The sequence below is a fragment of the Leptodactylus fuscus genome, chromosome 5 (genome assembly GCF_031893055.1).
Source record: "Leptodactylus fuscus isolate aLepFus1 chromosome 5, aLepFus1.hap2, whole genome shotgun sequence".
Taxonomy (NCBI): Eukaryota; Metazoa; Chordata; class Amphibia; order Anura; family Leptodactylidae; genus Leptodactylus; species Leptodactylus fuscus.
Window position 1 is genome coordinate 167,285,909 of NC_134269.1, and position 26,672 is coordinate 167,312,580.

Here is a 26,672-nt window from a genome sequence, read left to right on the forward strand (position 1 = left end):
AAAGACAGCGAATAAACTAATGTATGCCAACTGAGGTACTGACCCAGCATCTACCAATTTCAATGGAGACATCTTTTATTTGACCATCTGAGCTACAAATAAGGATAGGTCATCAGACTGGTGGGAATCAGACACCGAATATCTGTCACCCATACAGATCAGCTGTTCTTAGCAGCTTATACACAATGAATGGAGCAGGAAGCAGACAGCTCTGTTCTCTGTGTAGTGCTAAGACCCAGTACTACAGGTCAGCTCACATTCATTTAAATGGCAGCTAAGCTGAAGTGACTTAGTTCAGCCATTATACAGAGATCAGAGCTTGCTGCTGTAGTCTGTTTAGCAGCTGCTGAGAACAGCTGAATGGTGGGTATGTATGTCAGATCCCACTGATATTAGTGACCCATCTTTAGAATAAGTCATCAATATTTTAGTATGGAAAATCTGCTTTAAAATAATATTTGGGTTTTTTTTTTTTTTGGAAAATGTAGTAAAAATATAATAATAATAATAATAATAATAATAATTATTATTATGTAATATATTCTCCAAATTATATTAATTAATGTTTTTGGGAGCTGGTATGAAAAAAAAAAAAAACAAAAAAAAAAAAAAAACAGGAATTCCACAATTTTTAAAAGAGTTTTAGGGAGTGTTCACACTACCGCCACTGTCCGCCCCGGAGTTTCCATCCTAAACCCCGGGAAAACTGGACAGGGAACGGCTTGCCGGCTGTTAGGTTTTAAACCTATTCATTTGAATGTGTTTTTAAAAGCGACTGCTGGTGTCCGTATGTGCACTCGCCGCCTGGAAACCATTTTTTTGTGCGGACACGCAGGACTTGTGTCCATGCAAAAAATAAACCGTTTTCCAGGCAGAGAGACTGCATACGGACACCGGCGGCCACCTTTAAAAACACATTCAAATGAATGGGTTTTAAAGCTGATCACCGGAAAGCCGTCCCGTCCGGTTTTTCCGGGGTTCAGGACGGAAACCCCATGGTGGCCAGCAGCAGTACTGTGAACGCCCCTTACAGAGTTCATTGGGCAGTACAAATGTCTTGTAAATTTTACAGCGAATTACATACTGAATTTTTTCTAAATACTTTTTAAAATTGATTTTGTAATAAGAAAAGATATACATTTCTTTCTGTGTCTCCACATTCTTATAGCCGTGTCATTGATGGGACTGGGTGACTGCTTGATTTAATGTTTTATGTACCCCATAGATATGACAGTTCATTTTCATGGGGTACATAAAACAATTGACAATTTATTTGCTATTCATTCACCAGTAATAAGTCAGTAATATTTTCCAGAGGATCTTGATACTACAAACAGACTTGGATGCCTGACTAGTCATAGGTAATAAACAGGTTGGTATATAATAACCCGTACCTTCACTTGCTGAATACAGGTGATAATATGTATGACTGTTTGGCAGGTTCAGGTTTCGCATCACCAGGTAACTTCCTGGAATGTTTTATTATGTAGTCAATGGTCTACCCAGGGCCAATAGTCACATAAGACGTATCACTTACCTGTTAGCACAAGTCTGGTCACAACCTGGATACAGGAGAATCTATCCAGGGGGTATAGGACACTTTGTAGCCTGAGCTACCAATAACCTTGCAGAATTATTTTCTTACCGCGGTATGTGAATATCTTTTCTCTACTTACAAACACACCTTTTTTATGGATAAAATCACCCCCTGCAAAATGCTATGTCCTTTTTAAAAACACTAGTACAGAAGGTATATGAGGGGCTCATGCACACAGACATACAGCAGCTCTATAAAGCACCCGCAGAAGCCATCTTGTACCTTACCTGAACCAGAAGGCTCACAATGTCCATTTATTTTTTTGATATTGAGGATTCGTCCTCAGTAGAAACCCAATTAATCCTGCATACTGCATTTCATTATTGTATTCTCATAAGAACTAGTCATTCTTGATGTAGATGATAAAAGGAACTATACCACCATTAAACAAATTGCAGAAACAAACAGGAAGAATTCACAAATGAAAACACATATATGGCCCTAAGAAGGAAACCTTTGGGATGCTGAGGATCCCGAAGCCATTAGTGGCTGACCTTTCCCAAACAGCGCTGAATCTCCTGGCATGGCTTTGTGTAAAGCACATCCCTCCAGCAGGGTGGTCTCTATCAGTTACCCATATCCTGCCCTTCTTCATTGTCAGCCTCCTCATTCCTGACTCCTTTTTTGTTCACGTGCCAGGCAGACAGTAGCTGTCCCAAGGAGAAAATGTACCAGAACAAAGCAACACATTAACTATACTATACACAATCCAGTGCTCTATAGAGCAAGAATCCTTACAAAACCACTTTTCATAAATATTACACATGATATCTTAATAAAGAAACCGATTTCCTTCTCCACTTATCAGGTTGCTTTCCTGCCCCTTATCTCCAGCCTGACACATACTGGAGAGGTTTTTGTGAAGGCTGCTGGAACAAGTTTCTTTAATAAGATATATTATAAATGTTCTTATAGTCACGTGTAGTATCCGTTAATGAAGGTTTTATAATTGGGTGCATGTTTTAATTGATTTTAATGCCATCAAGGAGAAGTGAAAAGTGAACCATGCCATGTAACTGTACTGAGGCTCAGCATAGCGCCTCACATGAACCCTACAGTTTCCTTCAAAGAGATATGCCTGGATGAATGAGGGTTGTATGTGAGCAGTGTCACCCACCAGTACAACACATGCGGATACAAGACCCGTTTCTGCACAAGTCATTATGCCCTGCAACCCCCCTGTATTTTTTTTCCTTTTGATAAAATTCTGTCTTCACCCTTAATATCATTGCGTGTAACACTCAGCATTAGAGAATCAACCTTCCTACATTACATCCCACCTGTATTATCTGAGGAAGTAGCTATGAATACAGCTATGAATATAGCCTACATCTTACTGGAGCAGAAAGATCCATTCCCCGAGTGTCACTTAGCAACAAAATACTTTATTATAATCGTGCCGAGCCAAACGCAAGCACTGAAATAAACAGTATCTAGAAAGAAAATGACAACTGGAAGATATGATGACAAGCTATACAAGGCTGTCACTGGCCTGCCGTGCCTAGCAGAACATTATGTCCATCAGCCAGCGTCACAGAAATCTTCCTTTGTATACAAAATACAATTCTTTAGGGCGCATTCACATGTTCAGGATTTGATGAGGATTTTAATGTGGATTCTGCAAATATACCATCACTGATGAATGTGAGTAAGGGTTTTGTAACCCTATTCACAAGCGGACATTCTGCCCCCTGCAGAGAGAGATATTGCCCCATACAAAGAGCTCAGTATATGAAGGGACAGGGTCTGGTCCCTGTCATGTCACCCATTTCACAATAACTAAACCCTATTACTTGTTAACCATATTGCCCGAAACTGATCTGAGAGCTTCAAAATATTTCAACCTGATTCACAAGGCAGCAAGACAGGAATTTCCACATTACATTCTGCACATTCACAGCAACATATACATCAAAAAACAGGCCCAATAATAACCATGACTACTACCCATGAAGGAAGACATTACTTACACTCTGTTACATCTACATTGTCACTGCATCTTAGGATGGAAGTCACAACGCCATCTGAATCAAACAGAGCCCAATGGACCTCGCTGACTTATAATGGGGCCTCTCAGCGTTACATTGAGGTTTTTTCTGCTGGGCATTATGAATAGCGCTGCCTGCTGTACTATTCTTACTGTCAAAAGGGATAGACCCCTCCCCAATGGAAGCTTAGAAAAGAGCCCCAAATAGAAGTGAATGTAGACTTCGGGTTTACAGCTCTGCAATGTTTCTCATCCTCAAGGCAAAAGGGGAAATTGTTTAAAGTGTCATTTTTCAATGTGGACCATCCACACATGGGCAATGCAGCAGTATAGGTTTAGAAACACGAAAAGAAAAAATGTATAATATGTATAAATGCATGCCATTTTAGTCCCTGTAGGCTCTGTACTGTCAGGAGGGCGGGGTCAGACAAGGGGTGTGATTCTGAGCTCTGTCACTGGCTGCCTCTGATTGGAGATCTGAATCACCCCTCCCCCCCCTTGACTTTTCTTCTAATTCCCTAGAACACTTAACCTTAATTCTTCTTGTACTTTTCTGAGTATTGATCTTGATCTTGCTCCAGGACTTGACCTTTCTCCAAGTCTAGTGTTACTTCGCTGACTACCATTCATGACCCCTGGCTAGCACCTGACTACGCGTTTCTATTATGCTGTGCTACCATCGCCAATCTGAAACTACTCCAAGGATTCCCTGAAGCAAAGTCTTCATCTCTGAAAAGGGGTTAAAGGGTGACTGCCACACCTTGGTTTAGCCAATGCAGCTTAGAGGATTTAGTCCTAGCATCAGCATAAAAGTAATGTTCCGTATGTTTCTAGGAGCAGACATATGCCAAAACTGTATTTTTAATTTTATTTTTTTTAAGTCCACGTCTAAGAAAGAAATTTTCACTTCCTCATTACTTTTTCCTTCCAGAACATTTGTTAAATAAAATAATTCAGCAGACGGAATACTTTCTTTGTACATATTGAAAAGGTGTTTTCATTCAGCAATAACTTGTGTCCACCAAGGTCAAAGCTTTGTTCTCTGCTGCTCAAATGCGAGATATGTTTCACATGGGAATGTGTTAGCCTCCGTAAAACATTCCTAACCATATCCAGATATTAAGAGATCATAAAAAAGAAATTATTAAACAACTGTTCAGGATGTTGACAGCTTCCTCCCCCCTTTATCCCAACAGGCGTTTTGGAAAGTTTGTTTTGCGCCAAGTCTAAAAACAGGAAGGACTCTCCCACCTCATACTGATGTACAAGAAGCATCTTTCTGGCATTGAGAAATACTGCTCCATACCTACAACTTACTTGTGTCCACACCTTCCCCCCGCAAGCAGCATGTCACTCGATACGATTACTTTTAATGACGATGACCTACATTTACTTCATTGTCATGAGCCGAGTAGGCGTTCAAATGACAATAAGAAATAAACCTGCCAAAGAGAGGAAATCTGGATATAGATGCCATTACTGGGCAAGGCTATTCTAATAAAGCATAACACTCATGTACTGCCTGCAGCAATAAAAAAAAAAAAAAAAAGTTTAATCCAGAAAGTCATTTGTTTTTTTTTTAAAGGGGTTATTCACTTTCTACAACTGATCGGCCATCAATATTAGATCTGTGGGGGTCCGCCACCCAGAAACACTCAGATAATTTTTTTAGTATTCAGGTGTAAATCATACTTAACTCATTGATGACATTTATAGAGGACCTTTTGTGTCGTCATGAACATGCAGTTTTAAATAACGTTACATGACCCCAGGGCTAGCGATATCAGTGCTGTTACCAATCTCTGCCTACTGTCAGAAGGGGATTCCTGACAGTCTAGCAGGGCTGTGAGGAACGTTCCCACTGACAGTACTTGTCCCTAGCCCTGTACTGTCAGAATGGACGTTCCTTACCACCCAACCATGACGCTAAGCTGTGAAGAACGCCACTCTGTACTAGTCTATGGATGAGTACAGTCAGGGGGCGCCCCTCCCAGCCCAGCTACCTAGTCAGGAACGCCCTTCTGACAGTGGGCAGACATGGGTGCAGTTATAACAGCACTGATATCTCCAGCCCAGGGGCATATAACAGAAAAGTCGACAGTGTGCTGAATTCAGCGCACTGTTGGCTTTCTCGCGGAATATAAAACTGCCTGTGCAGGAGAACGTGAAAGGTCGTCTTTAACTACAGAAAAGTGGCAATTCTAAAATAAGATGCTGATCTCAAAGCTCATCCTTACAGACACACATTGGGGCATTTCTCTATGCAAAATGTGCAAGAATTCTGGCTCAATATCACAATGCTGCTTTATGTGCCTTCTGCATTATACATTTTACACACTTTTTGCATCCGAAGGAGAGTAGGCTTGGAGGAAAAAGTAGAATGGATTAGAAGAAAAGCGGGGGTCTTTCAAAGAGTGCATTAAAAAAAAACCTGAACAGGAACAAAGTAGGAAGGTTTTGTCCCCATACAGTCTGCATAGTCAGCAACACTTGCCCTGCGCACGTGGCGCAATGTGCTGTGGACAACAGATGTGATCAGCTGCCACACTAGCATTTGCTCATTTGTCAGGCTGATCACAGGGCCCTTGCACACAAGCCAATAATCCAGTGCTATAAATGGCTTGTGTATCTGTCCCATTATATTGTCAATGTCTGCCCTAGGTCTTACCCATGATCTGTTATGTAATGATATTTTGACACTCCAGTACTTAAGAGATACTCCTTTCACCACTGTAGTTCAATATAAACCCCAAGTATAAGCAGTAACTGCAGAGACAACCCGCACCAATATTGGATAATAATTATAAGTAAAAATATAAGAACACTTTTTTAAACTTAGAATTTTTCATTTTATCATCAGTAACTTTTTGAAAACCTGCCACAGAAGTGTTACCAGAAAACCAAGCTGCAACTCATCTGACTTATTTGTTAATGCAGTCCAGTCCATTTTCATGAGCCTATCTGCGCTCCTAGAATTCCAGAGCAAAACGAACAGTTGGACACAGTCAGTGTTTTCCTAATTCATCTCTGTGATAAGACAAAACCAGTCGTGGCGCGGTGTGCTGGAGAGTGAGTGCAGACACCGCAGGACACTTCCAACTTCACATATTCATGCACTGGAATGATGGCGGATGGCACCAGTTCTAATAAGCGCACCACTCTGCGACTGAACGCTCTTTCAATCGCAGCATAAAGAAAGGTTGCATGGTGCCGCAGGAGGAAAGGGCACAACTCAATTCCCTATTTTTTTTTTTAATATATATATATATATATATATATATATATATATATATATATATATATGATGAAGTCGCCCCCATTGAAGAAATCCACTGAAATTTCTGAACATAAAAGCCAAGTACATATTTATTGTAGTGGTCACTCTTTTTTTTTCTTTTTCTACCTAATAACCACAGGGCGTCCTGACATACTTTTCAATGACATGGACAGCTTTGTCTGAAATTGATTTGCTCTTTGGCAGTCAAGTGATCCATGTTATCTCCAGCCTTGGGAAGAGGAAAGGATTTCTGCTAATTAAGTTTGGGATGTTTACAAAGTAATACTTCAGCGACGACATTTTATGAGGAGTCCCCTGGCAAAAATTCATAAAGATCCTCTTTGTCTCACAGCCTCCCCTCTGGCCTGGTTAATATAATGCGAGGGCATAGACAACAAGACATTATGTGCTGTGACGCACCAACACAGATGAAAAAGACAAAACAATTTGCGCTTTATTGGATTCCATAAATTATCTCCTAGAAAATAGAAATTATGCCATTGCATGTTCTTATTATACCTTCAGAATAATATTGAGCTAATCAAAGGTTCACATGTAGGGTGAGTCTGTAATAAGTTATATCAGTGGATGTTACTCACAGATGTCCTGAACTGTCAGAGCATGGGAATCAGCTAACCTGCGCTCCAGACAGGCAGAACTAAATAGACTACCTGGGCGACGCCTACATTTCGCCTATTTTTCTACTGTCAATTGGAATCAATAAAGACTCAATTATTTGGTTTTATTTTTGCATGCAATTGGCTTCTGTTTTACTGTCACACAGTAGCGCTCTATAGATATCCCGGGTTTTTATTTTTTACTTTCTTGTTCATTAACCCCCACCACCTCACTGGTTGGTGTCCGGGTAAGAGCTGCAACTGTTTATCTTCAGCCCCCCTCTGGTTTTTTTTTTTACATACGGGCGCCAGGTAACTTTTTTCTTCTTGTGGCTACAACAAAAGAGGAAGACATAAGCCTTCCAAATTTACAGAGTATTACTGCTCAAACAGATAGCACCTCACTGAATAATTTCAGATGTAAGTGTTCAGTATGATCTCCTCTCGAGTTACCCCGGCTCCAGTAGAGGATTTATAATGGTGGAGCAGAGGCAATTGAAAAGTGTTCGATAATATACGCTGCATACCACCGAGGCATGGAGGGGGCACATGCAGACCCCCAAACATATTTAGGACCAACTAATCACAAACATGCCTTCCTAATCTGTTTCTACTAAGGCCAGAGCATTTAAGGATTTGCAACTTACTACATATAGGGCTACATAGCCATCACAATTGGACCATAAAACAAGAGAAGATGGTGGTGGCCCACTCTGACAAATCACGTCCTTTATAACATATGAATGACTTGGTGTATGCAACGTGCCTACCTAGGTAAAAAATGTCCTCATGATGTACTATGGGAAAAGGCAAAACTGTGGATGCTGACTGTGTTTTACTCTGAGCAATGTTCTCCTGGGAAACCTTTGGTCCTGGCAATTTGCTGATGTTCCTCAGGCATGCACCGACTTCCTAAGCATTGCTACAAACCAAGTACACTCCTTAATGTCAATGGTTTACCTAAATGGCAGTGGCTTCTTTCAGAAGGTTAGCATGTCCTGTCACATTGCAAAAACTGGTCAGGAATGGTTTGAGGTGTTGACTCGACCTCCAAATTCATCAGATCTCAATCCCATTGAGAATCTGTGGAGTGTGCTAGAAAAACGAGTCCAATCCATGGAGGCCCCACCTAACAAACTTACAGAACATAAAGGATCTGCTGCTAACGTCTTAGTACCAGATACCGCGGAACATCTTCAGAGGTCTTCAGTCTGACTCAATGGGTCAGAGCTGTTTTGGTGGCAAGAAGGGTGGTCTACATGATAATGGAGCAAGTTGCTATATTACAGCTGATCACGATACTGTGAGTAATTTACTGTAATCTGGAAGCTCAAAGCCAGAGATAAGAGAATCATTTCAGAACAAATCAAATTATTTACGGATTTTGCAAAAGTTTCAGATTCTGGCGAATGCTTTGATTTTTGGCATTCATCCTGCACAAATCAGGGCTGGTTATCTGACTAATAACGCTCAGTGACCTACTTTCAATGTCTAAACAACATGATCTAAATCTTTCAGCTTACGGCCGTCATTGGTTAGTTTAGATCATGTATGCATCCTACCACCAACATACAGCGCAATAAAACACAAACACTAAAATAATTCTTTACTATAGAGCTAGATCCAGGCAAGATTGCCGAAGTAGTCAGCTCACAGTGACCTCAACGTCTTCTATGGCTGATACAATAACCTTCTGTACTCCTCTCCAGACATCTGTTATTAAATAGCCATTTTGGTGAATATTTTAGCTCTGACACTGCTACAGATGACATTTAACAACTTAAGTTCATTTGTAATTTAGTCTATAGAATAGATAAAAAGCTCCAGAGTAAACCTGTATGTTCCGAGAGATTTCAGCTCAATGTAATGAAATAAACCTCTCCAATCAAGTCTAATGGAGTAAGGGCCTGTTCACATCAGCTACATATGCCAGGCATATCTGTAGGACGTCATTCATTCATTTAGTGGAGGGCAAGGGGGCATCCTAGCATTTTTTTCTTTTACACAATGGAAGCCTGTGGATGACGTATCCCTCTGTATGTCTATTGGATAGGATGGAAGCCGTATCTGACATACTGGTCAAACAGAGGCTAAAACATCCTGCGAACAGTTCCTTAAATCAGAACAAGCAGCTTTTGGGGTACGCCATAAGAAGGATACACGAGATAAGTAGGTCAGGCGAATTTGCTGAAGGTTCTGCAGACATGTAATGTATACAGTGTACTCCTGACTGATTATTTTGCTCTTGGTTAGAGGAGCCTTGGCCAGACGAGTCTAGCAGTGACTTTCTCAGTATACATGCAGGAGTTGGGCGAGAGCTGAGCAAACATTTCATTAACAGCAAAGACATCTACAGTATAACTAGCTTAAGGATAACATTAGATTCTACTACTCTATATTGTCATATACAGATTGTGTATTAAAACAAAATACTGTCCGACTATAGATATATGCTTACACATATACCGTATACATCTAGAAGGTCTTGTGTGTCTGACATGAGTGCAGATTGGGTGCCCAGAGAGCCTTGACTGCTCAAGTCTGATTACTGTCCAATATTGATGCAGGAATCATTAACACACTTTGAAGACCCAGAGGAGATTCTGTAGCATAAAGCAGCTTACATCAATCACACTAATTCTCCATATTACTGAACTTTGTGAAGAAACCGGGATGGAGGAAATCCCCAGAACACAAGCTCAAAGGATCCTCAAAGACTAATTATAAGTAGGGTAAAAAGAGACTCAACGACATCGCTGCAGTCTGAGAAACAGTCATCAGCTTTATCCTACATGACACCTAAGCGGCCTTGGCATGACAAATAGGAAACAGTTTTACCAACTTTTTTTTTTGTTTTATAAGTTTTGTGCCAAACACGACCAATAACGTAGTGTTAATGTCATATCATGTGGCTAGTATTGGCTCCTGAGATCAGGTGACATCATAGTCCAATAGTATGTTAATACTCGGGACATGTAATTTGTAAACCCAAAAAATACTGAATTGTAAAAGCTTTCTGAGCTGTACAATGTCTGCTGTCCTATGACAGAAGCAGAACTATGAATGCAGCTCTGAAAGGAAGCAAGTCTGAAATTCAGCATTTTCTATAAGGGAATTAATGCAATAACGTAATGTATTTATAGAGTTAATAAAAGGAGTTTTCACAGATCAAAAAAAATAAGTCAAAAAGAAAGAGGGAGCCATAAAAGAATAAAAGATCCATTACTTGCCCTATAAATCCCCTGACACTCCAGTGCCACCACTCTGGTCAGTGCAATAGCAATGATGTGGCGGACAGCCCACATGACCACTGCACAGAGCCCAGGTTAGCAGGTAGGCGACATGTCAATGGTATAGCAGAGTATACAAAGAGCATCTGGAAAATGATCAGCTGATAAAAACGTTTGATAGGATCTTTGCCAGTACCATCAGTGAAAATCCATTCCCATTCTTATTGCTGAACTCAGCTCCGCAGAAGACGGTATTTGGTGCCATTCTTCAATTGTAGAAAAAAGATAGATGAAGTTACAAAAAAATAAATAAAAAAGGATTACCTCTCCTCATAGATCCACGGTCATTGCCGCTCAGATGCTTCCCCTTCTGATCCCGTTTCAACACACAATAAAAGCCTGTTCTGCTCATCACTACTTGCATTGGTGACCTACCCCAAAAAGGGACTGGATGCGCGGCCATTCCTGTATGTCAAGATGGGACCATAATGTAGAGAAAGGCAGGGATCCAAAAATAGCATTTTAAATAAATGTATGCCATGTAAGATATAATTTTGTGACCCATAAATTTCTCTAATTTCTATGGGCCACCAGTTAGATGACATCGAGACCAGGTTTTCTGTGGTATATATCCAAGCCACCTACCCCTATATGTAAGAGACCCTTTTTTGGGACCCTCAATGCAATACACTTCAGTCCCTCCGAAACCTTGATTTACAGTATCGCCATAGTAACAGTATTAATACATACAAAATCTAAAGTGTCACAAGAAAAGGTCTATAAATTTACCAACTTCTATTGGCCGAATAAGACGATATATTGATCATGACCAGATAAGTGCAATGTTATCTCCATACAGAGATGAAGAACCACATGCCAGTCCTGGGCTGTAGAAAGATGTGCAGCCAAATACAGTTTTTAAGTTCAAAGCTGAAGATCAACTGCAAAGCCAAAAAGGAGCAAGTGACAGGGGAGGTGCAGGGACTGTGCACAGGAAGACTTTTGTCACACTTGTGCTGCTTCTTATTCTACCATTGAACGTTTTATGGAAATGCTACATATAAAACATTTGTATACTGACCACACCATCACACAATAAGTATATAAAATCCTTCATAGATAGTTATTAACTAGAGGCCATACACTCCATATAGCCGTCACCTGAACACTTGGCTGGCCCACAGCTATTCCTCCGCCACCTCCCATACACCGGCACACTCTGCTTCACACCTATTTGGTCAGAATCAGTAAATTACTGTAATATAATTTGATCATTAAATAGCAGTTTTCTTCCAAGCTCTTTGCGCCCATCTTTATCATGCAACCAATACATTTTTATTCTAATTTTACTATAGCGATATTGGAGACCCATGTTTGGAAAGAAAGAAAAAAAAATCCAAAAGGATCATTAAACATCTATTTCATCAATAGAGAAACTCTTGAATTAAATAATAAATTTGTAATTCTATCAGAAATATTTGAGCACCATTGGCTTCCTACATCAGATACTGCTATTTCTATACAGATGTTTCCATGATACGTACCACAGGGACATTCATGGGCCTGTCCTGGATTCATTTAATTAATGACTCTTGGCAAAAAAAAAAGTGGCAGATCATAAAACCTCATCAAAGAGAAAGCAGCATGTAAACACTGCCCTGATCCTCAGACATGAAAAGCCTCCAAGATCCCTGTGCATAGCATTAGCACAGGCCACAGACTGAAGACTGGCTTCACATGAAATTAGCAGAAATACAACTAGACAAGGAAATCTGTATGAAAGTAATTCAAGACCGTGCACATGGCGAAGTGGTGGACGGGGACCCTGTATGTCAGCACAGAGTATAGTGACTGCACGAGACACAGAATTCCTCCTTGGAAGTAATTATTCTAGACAGGAATAACGATGCAACAAAGTATACAGCGTAAAAAAATACATACAATAAAGGACCAGTCTATAGGTGCTGTATTAGGGATCCGTAAACACACACTGTGACATTCCTTGCGCCAAAGATGCAGCACATCCCTGCTTAGTGCTTTGCTCATGAGCTCCCCAGGAAATCTACGCCAGCTCCTGACTTACATAGACTTCCACTTTGTGGCATGAGAGTGCAGCTGATTTATCAACAGCCTGGAGCATCCATCACTTTATCTGACCTGTCCTTCATTATAGACAACCAAGGATTTGAACGGTAACTGTAATGGCTATATCTGACCTGTTGTGGCGCTGCAGGGAAAGTGAAGACTTAATACAACTCATTATACTGTAGATGATCCCAGCAGGGGGACACTTAGTAATCAGGCTAGGACTCCTGTAACAAGTTGGGATTGTTCAGACTGGAAAACCCCTTTGTGCATTACACAATAACCATGAAAATCAATGGGCTGTCTGTGTAACACATTGATGTGGTGAAATGTTGGGGGTTACTCTCTATAAATTCTCTAATAAGGTGTTTGAATGATTTCTTAACCAAATACTACCTTTTTCTTTTTTAAAAGAAAAAAAAAAAAACTAGGAAGCTATTATAATTCATTTGTGAAGAGCAATGTACTCCGCTGTCTGCAATGCTCGCACTGAAGTGAATGGGAGCACCATCCGCCTACATTCAGGCTATTTGCAGTAAGGGGAAATGCCCCCCATTCACACGGGATGGTGATCTCAGCAGGTAAACCCCCACCAATCATGTATTTATCCTCCCTCCTATGAAAAAGGATAACTACTTTTTATGGCATAACCCCTTTAAGTGCAGCTCATATGAAATGTATACTTAAAGGGGCTCGATCAGCAAACTTATGCTGATAGAGCCCCACATATGCGTGAATAGCCTTTAAAAAGGCTATTCAGGCACCGCTAAAGTTATATTAAACTACCCCCACCCCTCCTCTTCCAGCGATGTCCCCGGGTCACGTCTTCCTCCGGTGCTCGCGAACTGCCATTGATAAAAAAATGGTGCAGGTGCATGCGCCATTTTTTATCAATGGCAGTTCACGAGCGCCGGAGGAGGACGGGACCCGGGGACATAGCTGGAAGAGGAAGCGTGGCTGAAGATGATGTCGGACCCTGAATGCCCATCCACAATAGATAAGATTGACATATTCTTTTTAATTGGTTTATTTTAAAACGGGAGGAGCGGGGGAGGGGGGGGGGGTAGTTTAATATAACTTCAGTGGTGCCTGAACAGCCTTTTTAAAGGCTGTTCACACATATGTGAGGCTCTATCAGCATAATTTTGCTGCATTTCCTCCAGCTCATTTATAAAAAGGGACAATTGTATTCAACAATATTTTAGACAGTCTATCACCTTCCTCAAGCATACGTTTCCTATCACCTTCTGTAAGTGTCACCACTGTTACAGAGCACATTATAGAGATAAACTATATACATTTCTTATACAAGTCACTTTTGTAGATTTGAAGAAAAACAACTTTGAAGTTTTATATAAATGAAGAAGTGGGTGCACTGGGGGCGGAACTTCAGCTATGTGATTCTCTGCTCTTACCAGTTACATTACCCTTCACTGCTGTGACATCACCCATCTTATTTGAGTGGCAAGAGCAGTGATCCAAGGGCTGAAGGCCCACCCCCTACTAAAGTGACATATACAATAAAGGTATGTTATTTATCACTGTAACATGCTCTGTACACAACGGCGATCGTTACATATGCTGGGGGGAGGTGGTACACTCCCTTTAAGAGTTATTTGGAACTGTAATAGGCTAAGTCAGCAATATAAAGCAACTGGGGTCTACTCATAGCTTCTCCACATTCAGCACATTGAATGAGCTGTAGCATTTTGGAAGCAGAAACAACAATGTTCTTTAGGGCTAGCTCACACGGGAATCCACATGAACAAATCCCGTCGTGGCTTTCCGCTCTGGATTAGGTCCAAATGAATGGGACTAGTCCAGAGGGTGCTGTCGCGAGGCGAACGCCATGGCTGATTCAGCCGCGGAATCTGCCTGAAAAAAGGACAGCTCGCAGCTCGTCCATAAGCTGATCTGATATTGATAGCCAATGCCAAAGATGGGTCATCAGTATTAAATGGATTGTCTGGGTTCACTTTTTTCCTCCCTAAAGGGTCCATTTCATTTCCATTCCACTGACTGGGCTTTGTTCACCTGGCTGTATTGGTGACAGTAGGTCAACGGCAAGTGACTGCAGTAGCCAAATCAGACCCATGATGGTCACATGATTGGCTACAGTGGTCATGAGCCACTGAGGAAATGAAAAATGGCTGCCGGAACCAAAGCAATAATGCTGGAACCAGAAGGTGACATACTGAAAACACCATGGCACCTTTAAAAATAATTTTTATAAAACTGAACCGACAACACCTCAAACAAAAAAATAAATATGTTGGGATGAAAAAGTGACACAAAATGTATACAGATTACCATTTGTCACATACTTGTAGGACAGAAAATCCCTACTTTAATAACCCGTATTGATTTCTTATAAAACAAAGACTTCAGGAAGGAAATAAGGAATTGCCAAAAACCCAGAGAGACAATTGAAATAGAACTTTTGCCCGAAAAAAGCCATTAATTATTGGAAATAGTACAAATGTTTTACCTGACAAACAGACATTCGATTCATTGTGTACCCTTGAAAGCAAACGGTTAAGCATGAATGCTTTCAAGTGCTGTGGCACCACAGCTAAGATTTATGTGGAGGGCCAGCTGACAGCTCACAATATCCATGTACAGAGACCATCTGCCAGGGGCTCTCATTGTCCTGACGCTTTCAGTCTTCATACTGGAAGATGGTTCTCGCTTTCCTTAAAGGACTTATCCCCCAGATAGAAGACTATTGTCTCTTCAGGTCTATTCTACACATATAGAATATCAGCAGAAACAGGGGGTATGCATAACAAACCATATTCAATAACAGTATGAAATATAAATAATAAAAAATGACAAAGCAACTATGTTTCAAAGGCTAAGAGCAACAGAAGAGGAGGCAGCAGTAGCGAATGTCGCACAGATATATTCTATAAGAGACAAGGGGAAGGAGGCAAAGCTTAGCCTTCTCCCAATCCAAGGCAACACAGATGACATACACAAGAGTTTCTATTCACTCCCACGCCTTAGAATCTATACAGAAGGCCTGGGTTTATTGTAAAAGTCAACATGCCAACTGATTTCTATTGAACTAATGATGTTGGGAGTGTAGGCGTGAATTCACACATGGCAAATTTGCTTCAGAAATGTCTGATTGTCCAATTTATCTCAATGGGGCTTGCAGAAATCAATAGACTTGCTAAAAGATCATCCCCATTCTGTTGTATGGAACCGATTTTTGGTCACAAATTTCTGCACTTATATACCCTGTGTGAATTCACCCCAATTCTTTGTTGGAAATTGAACGAGGCTTGGAAGCGACCGTGTGTGCCTTTGTACGACATGTGCACTAGGAGTGAGACAATGGCAGCAGCATTACTGAGGCATCTGTCGCCCGGACTAGAGGCACATGTCTAATCCTTCTAGAAAGAACAATGCCTGGTGTCAGGATGCCAACTTTTTACAGACCTTAAAAGCCACCCATACCTTATATACAGCCCATATGATCCCACACTATAGACTACAGCCCTACTCCATCACTCCCAAGCATTGCCCAATGTTTTAGTCATCATTTCTCAACCAGGACATTAAGCAGACTCCTTTAACAATGGACTTAAGATAAGAAACAGTTAAGAACAATGTGTCATGATGTCTTTATACAAAACCGCTAATCTTCCTAATTTGAGGTTACACATAACCAGACATAAAATATGGTATTTTATTACACGGGATCGCAACCTCTATATATAGAGTTCAGGGAGATCTTCCCACAAAATAACAGCAGAGAAATGAACACTCCACATTCCATGTCAGAGGGCAAAGATGGCCACAGATGTAAACAAAATGAAAAACGACACACAAAAATAAGACTGGTACAAGCAGTGTGAATGGGCTATACAGCAGTAATATAGGTGACTGTTCATACAGGAAACATTATCAATACAAATTCTTCGTTTTCTGCCATTACTGGAGAAAAAACAGCATTTATTCTATCATTTAAAGATCATGGGTGCAGCTTTTAAGTTATACACTGCACAACCATTAATAAGGTTTTCGAGTAGCTCACAACATATTGCTTATATAAGAAATAAAACCCATATTATATTAGTGCTCCCTATGTTAGTATATGAGAAGCAATGGGCGCATCCACAAAGATCACATCAGGTTGTGTTCACACAGTGCTTTTCTGGGGTAGATGACATTTGTTAAGCAAAAAAGTAATGTATAAATCCCATTACTGATACAGTCTCCCCAATGGTCAGAACTGTGGGGGTGCTGGCTGTTAGGACCCCCACTACAGAAGTGTATGGGGGCAGAATCCCCCTAGTGTAACACCTGGTTGGTGCACACACTAGCCCTGCACTAGGTGACAGGAATAACTGAACTGGGGAAGATGGAGAATATTCTAACCAATATGGGTGTCCTCCTGTGCCTCACCTTATATACAAGAGGCTACGCAGAGACCTAGTATATACAGTTCTGCTTCACCTATAGGTCACTGGCCAGTCCCAGGTATCATGAAGCCCGTGTTACACACACGAGGCAACTACTCCTAGGACACCTAATGTGGTGAGGGAGCTGTCCCCTGGGGAAGGTGAGGAAGCTGTCCGGGGGAAGGTGAGGGAGCTGTCTGGGGAAGGTAAGGGAGCTGTCCCCTGGGGAAGGTGAGGGAGCTGTCCGGGGAAGGTAAGGGAGCTGTCCCCTGGGGAAGGTGAGGAAGCTGTCCGGGGGAAGGTGAGGGAGCTGTCCGGGGAAGGTGAGGGAGCTGTCTGGGGAAGGTAAGGGAGCTGTCCCCTGGGGAAGGTGAGGGAGCTGTCCGGGGAAGGTAAGGGAGCTGTCCCCTGGGGAAGGTAAGGGAGCTGTCCCCTGGGGAAGGTGAGGAAGCTGTCCCCTGGGGAAGGTGAGGAAGCTGTCCGGGGAAGGTAAGGGAGCTGTCCCCTGGGGAAGGTGAGGAAGCTGTCCCCTGGGGAAGGTGAGGGAGCTGTCCGGGGGAAGGTGAGAGGACCTGTCCACGGGGAAGGTGAGGAAGAAGTCCTGGGGAGCTGAGGGGACCAGTCCCTTAGGGAGGAAGAAGGGACCTGTCCTCTGGGGAGGTGAGGGAGAGTTAAGGGAGCTGCAGCTACCAGGGAATGTGAGGGAGCTGTCCCCGGGGAATGTGAGGGAGCTGTCCACGAGAAGGGCGAGCTGTCCCCGGGAGACCATTACAAAGGTGAATGCCCAGTGTACAAATTCAAACCAGGCACCTGGCCGGCGTCCGACCAATGGCACGGAGCCTCCCGCTCACAGGCGGCCGGGCACCACATAACACTCCCATAGCAACCGGGTCGCAGCCGTTACAGATTGAATGTAAACTGCCCAGAGCGCACACCTCAGCAGGAGCGCGGCCCGCCCAGCGCTCACCTGCCTGTCCCTCCATACCCCCTGCCTGGCACTCGTACAGGTGGGCTACAGCCCCATATAAGGTGCCAGTCAGAGCCCCCTACACAGGCTCACTCTCCGATCATACACGAGATGCCGCCTCGGTCCACACAATCCCTCACGATCCAGTATCCAGAGATGCCCTCTGCAGCCTCACCTGGCAGGGTCTTGTGCGCCGTGTTCCCCATAGCAGAAGGTGCAGAGCCGGTAGCAGAGGGAGGATGTCACTGAGCCCTGGCCCGGGCAGTGAAGGTCCATTTAACCCTTGACTCCCGGTATGAGTGCACGGCGAGCTCCTGTGTGTGCCGTTCCCTGGTGTGACGGCGGCTTCTCCGCACCCTCCCTCCGAGCTGAGCTACAGCCCGAAACGAGTGACTGTATCCAGAGCCGCCACCGCTCCAACACAGGGGGGCGGGGCCCAGCACTCAGACCACGCCCACCAGCAGGCGGCCGGACCTAAATAATGAGGCACAGCGGGGGGCAGAGTGTGAGCGGCGGGGAGGACGGCAGTGATCCAGTGTGAGGCAGAGGCGTGAGAACGGGATTATTCTGCTCTTATATCCGGGGACATCACTCCTCTAGACGTATGACGTCATGATTGGCTTATTATACTGTGCAGTGGCCTCAGCAGTGCTTATATCAAAGGAATAATAATACATTGTATTTATATAGCGCCAACATATTCCGCAGCGCTGTACAATTTGTAGGATTCAAATACAGACAGAAAGATGCATTACAAAGAAAGTCATTTCACACAATGGGACTGGGGGCCCTGCTCGCAAGAGCTTACAATCTATGAGGTAGAGGGGGTAACACAAGAGGTAGCAGGGGCGGCATTGCTTATACAGAGGTCAGACACTTAAAACTTTACGAGCCGTCACTAGTCGTGTCCTTTAACATGTGGATGGAGCTTGGACATATAAAATTAGCCTGAAAAGACATCATATCATGTGGGGTAATGTGGGAGCAGGGACAGAGGAGGGTTACATTTTGGGGATTCTAATTATAGTACGGAAGGGTTTACGTTAGAAATTGTGATAGGCCTGTCTGAAAAGATGTGTCTTTAGTTTGTGTTTGAACCTGTAGAAATTGGGAGTTAATCTGATTGTCCGGGGTAGAGCATTCCAGAGAAGTGGTCCAACTCGGGAGAGGTCTTGTATACTGTAGTGTTGTAGTGAGGATGGAGGTCTTCTGGAATAAGTCCACTATGAGATGGTTACTCTTGTAGATCAGAACACTTTATTCCATGCTCCATCATGGCTCCCTGTCTAACAACTCCTCCCCCTAAGCTCAGCTCCTCCTCCATTACTACCTCACTGTTGCTAGGCAGACAAAGCAGAATAAGTAAGCAGAACAGAACATACAGAACTTACTTATAACAACATCACATCTCTCCCCTTCTTATAAAAAAAAAATTAAAATAAAATGCAAACATTATAAATGGACAATAAATAAAAGGTCCGAACTGAAAAGAAAATTTTACTGCAGAACATAGTCCCTGAGGTGCGTTGGTGGCCTTCGACTTATCCTTGTCGGGTAGCGTTGAGACATCTCGTTATTAGAAACAGTCTGTGAATTTTCGGAGGTGTCTCTTGTAGGTGTTGCTGAACCAGTTGTACCTGGTGAAACTTCCTCATCATCTGTCTCCTCTTCACTTGCTCCTGGGTTGTAGACACGAAGCTTTTTAAAATGGGAGACATTTCGTGTCACTTGATGACCCTGGCGTTGAGCAGTAACCATGGTACCTTTGACGTGTGTGACTTGAAAGGGTTCTGGATGATAAGGGGATGATAACTTGTCACTGGGTCTCAGCCTTTTAACAAGGACCCAGTCTCCCACATCCAGCTGTTTGAAGCGACAACTTCTCTTATCTGCATATCTTTTCATCCTGCCTTTGGCAAGGGAATCATTGAGGACCAATGGAGTCTGGACGTGAACTACTGGGATGTTTGGAAGCTTAATGCGCAAAGGCCTGCCGAAAAGCGCAGTCGCTGGCGGAGTTCCTGTAGTAGAGTGCGGGGTGGCTCTGTACTGTCTAAGGAATCTGTATAATTCTTGCTGCAAATCCTTGTGTTCCATGGTAGCAATCCGAAGAGTTTTGTTGATTGATTGCATGAAGCGCTCCACTTCACCATTGGCTTGAGGCCAGTAAGGAGTTATTTTCCTGTGGTTAAAACCAAGATAAGTTGCAAAAGACTGAAAATCTGCACTATTGAAAGGTGGCCCATTGTCAGTCTTCACTGTTTCAGGTATGCCATATGCAGAAAAGATTTTGTCCAGTTTTGGTATGACAGCTCTTGCAGAGGTGGTAGAAACGGGTTCAATGACTGGAAACCTAGAAAAATCATCTATGACAACCAGTAAATAGGAATGATCCGGCAAAGTGCAGAAATCAACACTCACAGCAGTCCATGGATTGTCTGGTAGAGGTGTCATTTGTACTGGTGCTCGGCTATGGTCCACCGTAGTTGCTTGGCAAGGTATGCATGTGGCAATAAGTGCCTCCACTTGTTTATCTAGTCCAGGAAACCATACTTTCTCCCTAAGTAATTGCTTTGTTTTAACTATACCTTGATGGGCCTCATGGGCCAGATCGATCACTCTACTCTGAAGTTTCTGAGGAATGACCAGGCGGTTGTCACGTAGTAGTATGTTTGAGTCAGATACAGAAAGAGAGTGTCTTGCATTAAAGAAGGCCTGCAAATATGCTGTTTGGCCCTGCGGTTGAAGACGAGTCTCAGCTAGAAAAGAGTTCCAGTTCTTAGACCGAACAGTGTCAATTACCAACTGAAGTTGGGGATCAGAATCCACCGCATGTTTAATTTCTTCGAGGGTCATTGCTCTTGGCACAGAGTGTGTAACAATGAAATTTACATGCTCCTCAGCTAAGACAGTGGCAGGCAAGTCATCTTTGGTAGACTGTGGTGAAGGGTGTCTTGAAAAATAGTCTGCAGGGTTCCCAGCTCCTGCCTCATATCTCAAGTGAAAGCGATAGTTCTGCAGGCGGAGTAGCCAGCGTTCAAGTCGTGGGGGTGGCTTTGATGAATGTTTATTGAAGATTGGAATGAGTGGTTTATGATCACTGACCACTGTGAATGGACGACCAAAGAGGTAAAGATGAAAATGAAGGCATCCCCATACAACTGCGAGAGCTTCCCTCTCAGTTTGAGAATAGCGCTGTTCCGTTTCTGTTAAAGCCTTGCTTGCATAGGAGACTGTGGAGATACTGCCAGTTTTAGACACCTGAGTTAAAATTGCACCAAGGCCTACAGGACTGGCATCCACAATAAGCTCAGTAGACTTTAGTGGGTCAAAATAGGCCATGACTGTGTCACTAGAAAGACTGGACTTTAGTGTATCAAGTGCTGATTGATGTTCAACTGTCCATGACCAAGGAGTATCCTTTTTAGTGAGTTGTCGTAGGGGTTCAGAAACAGTAGCCAGATCAGGTATAAATCGTCCACAGTATGTGACCAGACCAAGAAAACTTCGAACATCTGAGACATTTTGTGGCTGGCTAGCAGAGGTTATGGCTGCTACTTTCTCAGGGTCTGCAGAAACACCATTTTCAGAAAAAATGTAGCCAAAAAAATTCAATGACGTCTTGTTGAACTCACATTTTGATGGATTAACAGTTAAATTGCAGGTTTGCAGTCTCTGAAAAACTTGTTCTAGGTGATTGTCATGTTCCTCTTGGGTTGTGCCAAAGATAAGGATGTCATCACTAACATTGAGGACTCCAGGTATTCCTGAAAGAACCTGCCTGATAACATTCTGAAAGATTTCTGCAGCCGATGAAATGCCAAAATTCAGCCTCTTGAACCTTCTTAGACCGACATGAGTGCTAAAAGTTGTGATATATCTGGAGTCTGGATGCAATTCAAGCTGATGATAACCAGATTTTAGATCAATTTTTGAGAATACTTTTGCACCATTTAGATCTGTGAGAATATCATCAATGGTAGGCGTAATGTGCCTTTCTCTTTGAATGGCTCGATTGGCATGTCGCATGTCCACACATAACCTGATTTTACCAGGCTGCTTAGGTTTAGGCGCAACAACAATTGGCGAGACCCAGGGAGTTGGGCCCTCGACACGTTCAATAACATCATCTGTCTCCAGGTCTTGTAGCTCTTTCTCCACTAGCTTGCGGACATGGAATGGGATGCGCCTGTGAGGTTGAACTGACGGCTGGACTGACTGGTCAATGTGTAATTTCACTTGAAAGTCTTTCAGCTTTCCTATGCCTTGAAAGAGTTGAGGATATTTCTGCATAATAGTTTGGACAGAAGAGTGTGTTACACTGTTTGCCAGTTTCACTAGGCCCAGAGATACCGCACTATTGCAGCTGAGAAGAGTGTCTGCAGAACACTCCACTACATAGAAAGTGTCCGTGATGGATTTCCCATCAGCCGTTAGTAATGCCTGAAATTTGCCACATAGGGGTAATGCAGTAGCTGAACCATAAGGATATATCTTCAGGTTAGTACATTGCAAAGCAGGTTTGTTCTTTAGCTGGCTATAAGTGGCATGACTAATAACATTGACAGACGCCCCTGTGTCTACCAGTGTCTCCACCGGATTGCCATGTATTAAGATGACTTGTTTGGGATTAGACATTGCATGCACATTGTGAGACCCCTCAGTCACTGAGAATAAGCAGGTGCTGCTGGGCTCATCCGCAGGGGACACCGACTGCACTGCTTGAACTTTCTGTGGCAAGGCTTGTTTAGCAGAGAGAGAAGATTGTGATTTTGATCTGCAGACTTTTGCAAAGTGATTTTGTTTCCCACAGTTATGACAAGTTACTCCCTTTGCTGGGCATGGTTTCTGATGAGGATAAGGACCTCCACAGTTGTAGCAGGCTGCAGCCTGTGTGTGAGGCACATGTGGCTTCTGAGTGAGCTTTGCTACAGAAGATGGCTGCTCTGGTATACAGTCTGTGTTCTCTATAAGTTTAGCTTGATTCTCTGCTGCATCATGAATACGTGCAATGTCCAGTAGCTTTGCTAAAGTCATGGTGGGATCTCTGAGTGCCTGTCTCCTTAACTTAGAGGACACACAACCTTGTATGATTTGCATCAGAATTTCCTTGTCTATATCTGCAAATTCACAGTAAGCTGCAAGTTGTCTTAAGCGGACATGATATTCATCAATGGTTTCTGTTGCTGACTGTTTTGACTGTCTAAACTTGAAAATTTCAAAAGCTGCATTTATGTATGGAGAGAAATGCTTAGTTAGTGCTGCTTTGCTTAGCTCATAGTCACTGTCCTCCCCTGTATTGGACAGAGTTGTGAAGATATCATAGACTTGCTCCCCTGCATAGTGCAATAACATGGCTTTCTTTCTTGCATTGTCAGTAATGTTTATTGCTTGCAGGAATATCTCAAAGCGTTTCAGCCATTTATTCCAGCATGCTGCCAAGTTTGCTTGGGGCTGGTGCACATCAAATGCAGCAAAGGAGGGTAAGCAGGCCATGGCTGGTGCTAGGATTGCAGTCTTGTACACAGTTTCCTGTAGCAGTGAAATACCTTTAGCTGATTATTTTTAATCCTCGTCGCCAATTGTAGTGTTGTAGTGAGGATGGAGGTCTTCTGGAATAAGTCCACTATGAGATGGTTACTCTTGTAGATCAGAACACTTTATTCCATGCTCCATCATGGCTCCCTGTCTAACAACTCCTCCCCCTAAGCTCAGCTCCTCCTCCATTACTACCTCACTGTTGCTAGGCAGACAAAGCAGAATAAGTAAGCAGAACAGAACATACAGAACTTACTTATAACAACATCACATATACGAGCGTGGGAGGTTCTGATAATAGAGGATGTAAGTGTTAGGTCATTGAGTAAACGGAGCACACTGGTTAGACGGTAGACAGAGATGAGGGAGGAAATGTAGGGAGGTGCGGCATTATGGAGAGCCTTGTGGATGAGAGTGATAACTTTATATTTTATTCTATAATGAATAGGCAGCCAATGTAGTGACTGGCACAGACCGGAGGCATCGCTGTAGTGTCTATCCTGATAGATGAGCCTGGCCGCTGCATTCAGAATAGATTGTAGAGGGGAGAGTTTAGTAAGGGGAAGACCGATAAGTAAGGAGTTACAGTAGTCAAGGTGAGAATGAATCAGAGAGACAATAAGTGTCTTTAGTGTATCTCTGGTAAGGAAAGGGCGTATTCTGGAGATGTTTTTGAGGTGGAGGTGACATGAACGTGCGAGTGATTCAATATGAGTGGTGAAGGAAAGGTCTGCGTCAAACATGACCCCGAGGCAGCAGGCATGCTGCCTAGGAGTTATAGTAAGGCCTGAGACTGCAATGGATATATCAGGGACAGATCTATTAGATGGTGGAAACAGTAGTAGTTCAGTCTTAGAGAGATTTAGTTTGAGATAGAGTGAGGACATGATATTAGAGACAGTTGCTGGTGTTCTGTATGAGTGCAGGGGTGATGTCACGGGAAGATGTGTATAATTGGGTGTCATCAGCATAAAGATGGTACCGGAAGCTAAATCTGGCGATGGTTTGTCCAATGGGGGCTGTGTAGAGAGAAAAGAGCAGGAGGTCTAGGACCGAGCCCTGAGGAACCCCAACAGCAAGGGAAAGAGGGGAGGAAACAGAGCCCGCGAATGATACACTGAAAGTGCGGTCTGAGAGATAAGAGGAGAACCAGGAGAGCGCAGTGTTATTGGGGCCAACTGAGCGGAGCATAGTGAGGAGAAGTTGATGGTCAACAGTGTCAAAAGCTGCAGAGAGGTCCAGAAGAATAAGAAGAGAGAAGTCACCATTGGATTTATCCATTAGGAGATCATTGGAGACTTTTGTGAGGGCCGTTTCAGTAGAGTGCAGAGCGCGGAAACCAAGTACCAAGGCTGCCCTATTGTAACCATATCATTTAATGGGGTCAATGTTAAATAAAAACAGAAAGTGATCCATAGCATTGACTATTAACGCCACGTAAACAGGTGATCTTCAGTTTCCATCCATTTTTAGCAATAGTTTTTTTTGTGTCTGAAACTGATCAGTTAAATGGATGACCAAAACATGATGTGAACAGCCTCTTACATAGTAGATGAGGTTGGATGAAGACAAAGGTCCATCAAGTCCAACCTATAACCCTACAGTGATAATCCAGAGGAAAGCAGGATACCCTAGGCTGCTTCCAAATACCCCATGTCAAGAGGGAAAAATTCCTTCAAGTCCAGTATCAGCATAAAACTCCAGATAAACTAGTCTTCACCAAAAGCCTAAACCTGTAACCATAATATTTTTTTGTTACAAAAAAGGCATCCAGAGCCTCTTTGAACTTGTTCAATGACTCAACCATCACCACTTCCTGGAGCAGTGAGCTCCACACTGTTCTTACACATCTATACTGCTGGTGAAATGTTCTCACCCAGTGGCGTAACTAGGAATGGTGGGGCTTCAAGGTGAACATTTGACATGGGGCCCCCTTCCTACCTACCAACCAACCCAACCCCCCCAGCCCCTGCGCAGGTACAGTCATGGCCAAAAGTTTTGAGAATGACACAAATATTATATTTTCACATGATCTGCTGCCCTCTGGTTTTTATGTGTGTTTGTCAGATGTTTTTATCACATGCAGAAATATAATTGCAATCATATTATGAGTAACAAAAGCTTATATTGACAGTTAGAATGAGTTAATGCAGCAAGTCAATATTTGCAGTGTTGACCCTTCTTCTTCAGGATCTCTGCAATTCTCCCTGGCATGCTCTCAATCAACTTCTGGACCAAATCCTGACTGATAGCAGTCCATTCTTGCACAATCAATGCTTGAATTTTGTCAGAATTTGTAGGTTTTTGTTTGTCCATCCGTCTCTTGATGATTGACCACAAGTTCTCAATGGGATTAAGATCTGGGGAGTTTCCAGGACATGGACCCAAAATCTCTATGTTTTGTTCCCTGAGCCATTTAGTTATCACCTTTGCTTTATGGCAAGGTGCTCCATCATGCTGGAAAAGGCATTGTTGATCGCCAAACTGCTCTTGGACGGTTGGGAGAAGTTGATCTTGGAGGACATTCTGGTACCATTCTTTATTCATGGCTGGTTTTAGGCAAGACTGTGAGAGAGTCGATTCCCTTGGCTGAGAAGAAACCCCACACATGAATGGTTTCAGGATGCTTTACAGTTGGCATGAGACAAAACTGGTGGTAGCGCTCACCTCGTCTTCTCCCAATAAGCTGTTTTCCAGATGTCCCAAACAATCAAAAAGGGGATTCATTAGAGAAAATGACTTTACCCCAGTCCTCAGCAGTCCAATCCCTGTACCTTTTGCAGAATATCAGTCTGTCCCTGATGTTTTTTCTGGAGAGAAGTGGCTTTTTTGCTGCCCTCCTGGAGACCAGACCTTGCTCCAAGAGTCTCCGCCTCACAGTGCGTGCAGATGCACTCACACCTGCCTGCTGCCATTCCTGAGCAAGCTCTGCACTGCTGCTAGCTGATCCCGCAGCTGAAACACT

General features: G+C 43.0%; 1 protein-coding gene across 1 annotated transcript in view; it reads right to left on the reverse strand.

Annotated features, from left to right (window-relative positions):
* The window catches only part of NEURL1B (neuralized E3 ubiquitin protein ligase 1B), a 40,535-nt gene extending 21,985 nt beyond the window's left edge, over positions 1-18,550 (reverse strand). The window contains exon 1 of the mRNA XM_075274712.1: positions 18,345-18,550. Coding sequence (XP_075130813.1) covers positions 18,345-18,375 — 31 coding nt within the window. The 5' untranslated portion in view covers positions 18,376-18,550. The remainder of the gene's footprint in view (positions 1-18,344) is intronic.
* Positions 18,551-26,672: the final 8,122 nt, after the last annotated feature.